The sequence below is a fragment of the Pezoporus flaviventris genome, unplaced genomic scaffold (assembly GCF_033815535.1).
Source record: "Pezoporus flaviventris isolate CSIRO_AGI_PZ_B2104156 unplaced genomic scaffold, CSIRO_AGI_Pfla_v1 ptg000096l, whole genome shotgun sequence".
Classification (NCBI taxonomy): Eukaryota; Metazoa; Chordata; class Aves; order Psittaciformes; family Psittacidae; genus Pezoporus; species Pezoporus flaviventris.
This window is the reverse complement of record NW_026892644.1, coordinates 3,247,592-3,255,688: the sequence shown is the minus strand read 5'-3', so window position 1 is coordinate 3,255,688 and position 8,097 is coordinate 3,247,592. Positions and strand designations below refer to the sequence as shown.

Sequence of the window (8,097 nt, the reverse complement as noted above, 5' to 3'; positions counted from 1 at the left end):
TTTTTTCTGTTGCTGGTGTACCCAGAGCTTCCAATAAGGATTTGGGTTCTGCTCTACAAAGACAGCTCTCAGGATCAAACAGCCTAAGCAGCTGTGACAGGCAAGAGAAGCACTTTTATTCCTATTTTCCAGATATAATGTATAGACTTGCCTGCAATCATGCAGGAAGACAAGGGCAGAACAGCACCTTGAGCTCAGGCTTCTGATTGTCAGATCTGCATTTTCATCACACTCCTGAGCATCCGTATTTGTCTTTGAACTCATACAGGGGGATATAACACTGCACCAGAGGCGGGTGAGTAGCTCACAGAGCTATTTCTGCAAAGCAGTTCCAAACACACTGAACGCAGAGCTCTCTGAATACTTTGCAGTCAGCTCTATGCAGCATGTCATCCAGGCATGGAATTCACTGCCATAAGAGGATGTTGAGTTAAAGGCTGTAGCTGAGTTTCTTGGAGGGTTGAAAAGCCGCCTGGTTAGTTTAGGAAATGGAACTGCCTTTCTCTTTGGAGGAGCTTTAGTTTGCAGTGTCTAGGGCTGCTGGGTCTAAGTCAGGGTGCTGATGCTGAGCTGCTAAACTGTCAGAAAGAAAATGAATGGTTGTGATTTTCACTAGGAGAATAATCTCTCCTTTTATTTGGTGTTTTGATTATTTTGCGCAGGAGTGGCATAAAGAGACATTTCCTTGCTCAGAAGTTCACCAGAAGTTTCTCACAAAACTCTCAGCATATGTGACACTCACTGAGAAGAAAGAAAGGAAAAAAAAACAACAAACCCATACCAGGCTAGACAGGAAATCTGTTTCTTTTTCCTTAGTTTTGTTTCCACCAGGACTGGTGAATGCAGCATGCAAAGCAGCTCTGATTACAGCACAGCTAGGGCTAGTGGATTTTAGAATGGTTTGTACTCTAGCAAAAAAAACCACTCCAAGCTAAGAACACATGGGGATAAATAACAGGAAGGGAAGAAAAGACAGAAACTGTCCGTGAGGTCAGGTGATTAAGTATTTTTGGACTGCCAAGGTGGTGATCTTAAGTGACAATAATGTATTATGCAGCGGAAAGCTAATGAGACCAGGTCTGTTAAACATGGATTTGGTGTTACTTAGCCCTGGAGTGCTTCAAATTACACAGGCCCCGGCTGTATTTTGATCACCTTGCCTGCTTTGACAAAGTGAGCAGAAGGCTTTTATATAATGTACATGATCCTATACTGTAGGGAACAATCCTGCACTGGCAGGGGAGGGAAGCTGATGACATAATGGGTCTTCTCCATCTCGAAGTTATGTGATTCATCAACTAAATGAATTCAGCGGGATAAAGCAGCATGAAAGGGCAATTTCCTTGTAACACGCTGCCTGCCGATTAACTCTTCCCTCCCAGTTTCAGCCACACTGCTCGGGACCCAGCCTCCACCACTATGCCTAGAAGGCTCTGGCTGCACAGCCTCACCTGCTACTGAGCGTACGGCGGGGCGGGGGGCCGGGACCGGGACCCGGGGCCGATCGGAGCCGTGCCAGCCCCGCACCACGGGCGCTCCGGGACACCGCAGGCGCCGCCGCCTCCCTCCGTGTGGGATGTGTGAAGCCCTACACCACACCAGCCGCCTCCTTTGCAGGTGCCTGCGGGCTGCGAGCCGGCGAACGGGTCCTCTTGTGCACAACCCCCGCCGCCCGCCGCCCCTTGCCCCGGGGTCCCACTGCGGTCCGGGTCCGGAGCCTGCATTGCGTCGGGGGCGCGGCGCGCAGCGCGCCGCGGCGGCGGGGCCGCGCTGTCGGGCGCCCCAGGGGGTGCAGCGTGCCTGCCTCCGCTCCTCCCGCTTATCCCGTGCGTTCCCCCCCATCCCCAAACCCGTCCCCCCGCCCTCCGCTCCCCGAGCTGCACCAAACAGCTCTCAGGTTTCTGCTGATACTGCAGCGTCAAGAAATGGCTCGAGTTTGCTCCTTGCTCTCATGCATTCAGCAGCCCTCTCGCTCCTGCCACACGCGTCCAGCTTCTGCCTCCTGCTGCTGCTGCTGCTGCCGGGACGAGCCAAGACTGACTCCGGGGATGCGGCTGCAGGACTGCGGATCTCTCACATCTCTCCAGCGGCCGCTGCCCAGTGCCCGGCTCCTCTTCCAGCTACCTTAGGGGAAGAGAGCAGGAGAGCCAGCTGCTATCTAGGACTCCTTGATTTTATTTACTAACTCAAGCCTTTTGACAAAGGTACTTTGCACTCTTTTAAACCAACTCCCCCACCCCCCACTGCGGTTCTCGGCAGAAAACTAATTAAACCCACTCGCCCTTGGTGCAGCCTAAGACAGTGTATGAATATTTCAGTGTCTCGCAGGCAGCCCTGTAAAGCGATCGCTGTATTATTAAGAGGGGCACAAGAAGAGGAGGAGGGTTGAGTTTGCCGCTGCGGGTTGTGTTTTGGTTTGGTTTTTTTGGATGCTGCTGCAAGGCGACTTGACGCATTCCGGCACTGGCTCCTACCCCTAACCAACGCATCGCACTAGGAACAGGTAAGGAAATCCCCTTCTCCCCTCCTCGTGGCTGGACTCTATTTTGAACAGTTTGGGTCTGGCTTGTAGATCTCCCTCCCCTCGTCTCTCTCTCACTTGTGTTTAGCTGCTGTAAAGCAAGAGAGGAGATGGTTTGCTCCCCCTCCCCTTATTCCCCCGATTGGTGTGATGAAGTTGTCAGTGCTCAGCTGAGTCTCCACTGTCTGTGAAGTGGGGAGTGTGGCGGTCAGGAGACTTATCGCAGGAGTCGACCCCACTGAAGTTGCCTAAGAAGCCCTCCTGATGTGCTTAGGGCACCGCAGGTTCCACATCGGCCCCTTCCTGCCTTGGAGGCCACGGTGCATGTCTGGGGGTGCGTGGGAACGCGTAGGGGTTCCGCATGTGCTGCCGTAGTGGGCAGAGCGGGATGCTCTTTCTGGTGTGAAAGCCAATCCGTTGCGCCTGAGAGTGTGTGTGTGGTGGGGTTTGGGGGCTGGTTTATTATGTTTCTCTCCTCCCTGTCAGCCTCCATCCTGCAAGTGAGATTTATGCCTTCAAAAGCAGGGTATCTCCATCACTCCCTTTCCAGCACATAAGAGGAGAGGACCGGGGCAGTGTGGGGGGGCAGGCGATGGAAATTTGCTGAGTTGGCATTGCAAGGACTCACCTCCCAGCAGCCCCGTGATTTATTTATTTATTTATTTATTTATTTATTTGTGTGTATGTGTGTGTGTGTGTGTGTGTGTGGTAACTTCGTGACAGCAGCTGCAGAGATGGTCCAGTCAGCAAGAAAAGTGGACGGATCGAGTTAAAGGCAAAAGGAGACGGCTGGGGAGGGGACCTCAGCCTGGGGGTGCACTCCATAGACCTTCAGCCTCCCGGCTTTGGGGTACAGGACCCCTCACCTTACCTGCCCTCTTCCCCCCCTAAAGGTACTTCTTCCCTCTTTCTTCACCCTCCCATCATCCCTGATGCCTCTCCCTTCGTCCCACCTCTCCTTTCCCCTTTTGGCTTTTTCCATCTTTTAGGCTTCTCATCCATCCCTTCCTCAAGCTCTCCATCCCGACTCATCATCCCTTGCTGCAGACTCTGAGCCTCCCCCCAGCTCCTCCCCTGAACTGTCCTGGGAGGCTCTCTGCTCTCCTCCATCCTCCTCCCCACTCTCTAGTCCCGATTCCCTCCCTTCTCCTCCCCTGCCCCTGGGTCCCCTTTCCTGTGTGCCACCATGACCGTGATGGCTGGAGAGAACATGGATGAGACTTCTGCGCTACCTGGCCACCCCCAGGATAGCTACCAGCCCGCTGCCCACGATGACCATGAGTGTTGTGAGCGCGTAGTGATAAACATTGCTGGACTACGCTTTGAGACGCAGCTGAAGACTTTAGCCCAGTTCCCCAACACTTTGCTGGGCAACCCCAAGAAGCGCATGCGGTACTTTGACCCCTTGCGCAATGAGTACTTCTTTGACCGGAATCGGCCCAGCTTTGATGCCATCCTCTACTACTACCAATCTGGGGGGCGGCTCCGCCGGCCGGTCAATGTGCCCTTGGACATGTTCTCTGAGGAGATCAAATTTTATGAGTTGGGTGAGGAGGCCATGGAGAAATTCAGGGAAGATGAAGGATTCATCAAAGACGAGGAGAGACCCTTGCCGGAGGGGGAGTACCAGCGTCAAGTATGGCTCCTCTTTGAATACCCAGAGAGTTCTGGGCCGGCAAGGGTCATTGCAATAGTCTCTGTCATGGTGATCCTCATCTCCATCGTGATCTTCTGCCTAGAGACATTACCTGAGCTAAAAGAAGACAAGGAATACACAGTGCATCGCACTGACAACACCACCCAGGTCTACAAATCCAACATCTTCACAGATCCCTTCTTTGTTGTGGAGACCCTGTGCATCATCTGGTTCTCCTTTGAGCTGGTAGTGCGCTTCTTTGCTTGCCCCAGCAAAACTGAATTCTTCAAGAATATCATGAACTTCATTGACATTGTGGCCATTATCCCTTACTTCATCACCCTGGGCACCGAGATGGCTGAGCAGGAGGGGACTCAGAAAGGAGAGCAGGCCACCTCCTTGGCCATCCTGAGAGTCATCAGACTGGTAAGAGTCTTTCGAATCCTCAAACTCTCCCGACACTCTAAGGGTCTCCAGATTTTGGGACAAACCCTCAAAGCAAGTATGAGAGAGCTAGGTTTGCTGATCTTCTTCCTCTTCATTGGGGTGATTTTGTTCTCTAGTGCGGTATATTTTGCTGAGGCTGAAGAACCTGAGTCTCATTTCTCCAGCATCCCTGATGCTTTCTGGTGGGCGGTGGTATCCATGACCACTGTGGGCTATGGTGACATGTACCCTGTGACAATTGGAGGCAAAATCGTAGGCTCCTTGTGTGCCATCGCTGGTGTGCTGACAATTGCCCTGCCCGTACCTGTCATCGTGTCCAACTTCAACTACTTCTACCACCGAGAAACAGAAGGGGAAGAACAGGCTCAGTTACTTCACGTTAGCTCCCCTAATTTAGCATCTGACAGTGATCTCAGTCGCCGCAGCTCTTCCACAATCAGCAAATCTGAGTACATGGAAATCGAAGAGGATATGAATAATAGCATAGACAATTTTAGAGAGGCTAATCTCAGAACTGGCAACTGCACTGTAGCCAACCAAAACTGCGTTAATAAAAGCAAGCTGCTGACTGATGTGTAAACAAAAAAAACCCAACCAAATCCCCATTCACAGCTTGAAGACTTTAGTGACACAGTCACACTTTGTAGATGCTTTACTGATAGTCTTTGAATGCTTTATTTACCTCGTAAATGCATTGTTGCATTGCGAATATTTGCTCAGCGATAAAGAAGCTTCCAGGATCCATGAAAGATAAGATTTTGTTTATTTTTAAAAAACATTTTCCACCTGGTAAATGGTAACCATTTGAACTAGTTTAGTTTTAAGCTGTATGATGCTAGACCTAAACTTTTCCTCTCCCACCTCCTTTTATTTTTTTGTTTGATACAGTTAACTTAAACTAAGCAAGACAGTTTTTAGAGCTATAAAGCATATGCATGGATTCCAGTGAAAATATTCTGCAAAACTGCACAGTTGCAAGAAAGTGCATCAGATAACGAAAAAAAGATTAGCAAAAACCTGCATCAATCATTTGCCATGGTTTTTATGAAGGAGTGCAAATCTTCCTTCTGCCCCCTGTGTGAATGATTACATACTTCCAGTCTACCTTATTACAAACGTACTTAAGCCTGGTCTCTTTTGCTCTCCATAGAAGAACTATTCTAAAAGGAAAATAACAAACAAAACTGAAGACAAAACATCTGCAATGCTGCTAAGTTCTCTTACATGCAGATGATTTAAACATACTTTTCCTTTTCCCTGTCCAGAACTGGATACAAAACTTTAAGCCCCTCTGTTGCAAGATAGCACAATGGAGTTTAATAAAAGCATGTTTGAATTTGATACTATTTATTTTATAATAGCATGCTTGAAACGTTACCTCAGACAATAGCGGATAAGCTTTCGTTTGAACTGAATCTCCTAAAAATAGGTCCTTTATCTCTCTTTTTTCTTTCATTTTTTTCCTTGTTTTCCTTTTCTTTTTGATTTGCATTCACCAGAAGTGCACTCCTTAATTTATTAAATCGTTGACTAGTAATTTAAAGTACTGTATTTAAGTGCATATGTTAGTCAAATGGGAACAATAACTTTTGGAGATCAAAGCATGTTCAAATATTCAGTATTATGGCCTATTTGATTAAGGTGTAACTTGAATTAATTAATGCATGAGTTCAATAATAATAATAACAATAACTAATAATAACAATAAAAAACAACAAAAAAAAGTGCTTGATAGACTGAAGGCCTAAATGAACTGATTAGAGAAACTTGATTGTTTTCCTGCATTGCTCAGGGAAACGTGTTGGCTTTTGTCCAGGCGTTGTCGGAAAGGAAGATATCCCATCCCTTAAAGGGAAAGCTATATGTAAAATTAAGTCAAGTTATCTATAGCAACACCTAAAACCTAGTATCCTTTATAGCTGAAAGGTGCAGATGCATGCTTTTTGGTGCATTCTCAGAATGTAAATGAAACTTATTTATTATATGCATCCAAATTGCAGCAGCCGGTTTCTTTTGCAGTCATTAATTGAGACTATTTTGTATTCCCCTAAAACTCACCGAAGAGACTCAACAGATTGATATAAGTAGTTGCGCAGTGCCTTTATCTTACATCCCCTGAATTGCTGAAAGTGCCTCCAGGAACTGAGCTGGTCAGAGATAGCAAAGGAAAGGGTTAAAAGGCACCAGCACAAGTACAGGAGTGTTCTCTGCTGCCTCCTGGCACTGCACAGAACAGGATAGAGAAAGAAAAAGCAAGTGTGAGTGAGAGGGATGAAGAAGAAGGGGGCAGAGACCATCAGCGCCCATAGGATACCTTCCTTCCCCAGCCAGTCTGATACTGCAGGGCTCATCATTTGCTTCTGCCAAATAACTCATAGTTGTGTTTATGCAAGACTTCGAGTCTCCCAAGGTTGTTTATAGAGACATTGCTGCCATCATTGTATCTGCCCTTCCTTTCCCTGAGATGGCTTTCTGGCAGCCTGTCCCAGCTGGGGACAGGCTGCAGGATGCAGGAAGAACTAGGGGTCAGCATGAGCTGCAGCATCACCCTCAGGCAACCAGACTGCAGGGCTGTGCTTTTCTTTCCCTTGGATTTCCCAGCAGGTAGGTGGGAGAGGCTTTCCAGTGCCCCGCCATACCTGCCTCCTCTATCCCCTTTTGTCAGTCCATCAGATCTTAAATCCCATCACAGCTCCTTTAAACCATATTCTTCTTTCTGGTCCCTAAACTTATTTTACTTCCACCATCATCTGGTGAAGGAATCCACGCTAGGAGAAAGTATCTTCTGCAATATGCCATCCTTGACTGCTAGGCTCTGGAAGATGATAACCTTTGATCTGAACTAATGTAGGCACTAATCTGTATTTTTTAAATGGAAAAAGTTGAGGATCTTCATTCTGCACTTAGCATGTGGCCAACTACTGTTGAACACTTCTCCTTCCACATTGTACAGATCATTTCTTCCCTATCTATCTTTCTCATATGTGTATATATGTGTATAAATAAATATATACATGTGGTTATACATGTGTGTCACACGCATGTGCAGACACACACATATATAAAATCAAAGCACTTAGAGTTAAAAAACAACCCTAACTCTGCAGTAACGCACAAGCTTGACCTGCCGGGTTTCCAGAAAGACTTGACTTTATTTCTCAGTGTAGCTTCTGTGAATCTTAACGATGAGCAAGCAATCAAGAACTGAGGGGGCTTTTAACTCCTGCCAGAAATGCAAAGCATCAAATAAAACAGGGCATTACATTCTCCAGGTAGGTGTTGTAAAGCTTCCTTCCTGTCCCCTGCTCACACCCCTGCCCATTGTACACATCTCCCTGTTAAATTCTGGTGGTCCTGATGCTCCCAAACTTGAGTTCTAGGATATGACTTCTCATGTCAAAACAGACTTGAATGCTGCACTCAGCTTATAAAGCAACCAACTGACTAAACTAAACAGCAATAATCTATTCAGTGCTGTGGGACTAATGATCAG

General features: G+C 47.6%; 1 protein-coding gene across 1 annotated transcript; it reads left to right on the top strand.

The window, feature by feature from the left end:
* The first annotated feature begins 1,849 nt into the window (after nucleotides 1–1,849).
* KCNA1 (potassium voltage-gated channel subfamily A member 1) lies at nucleotides 1,850–6,296 on the top strand. The gene is made up of 2 exons (XM_061476328.1): nucleotides 1,850–2,204; nucleotides 2,319–6,296. The coding sequence occupies exon 2, from the start codon at nucleotides 3,708–3,710 to the stop codon at nucleotides 5,181–5,183; it is 1,476 nt and encodes a 491-aa protein (XP_061332312.1). The 5' UTR covers nucleotides 1,850–2,204; nucleotides 2,319–3,707; the 3' UTR covers nucleotides 5,184–6,296.
* The last annotated feature ends 1,801 nt before the right edge of the window (nucleotides 6,297–8,097 follow it).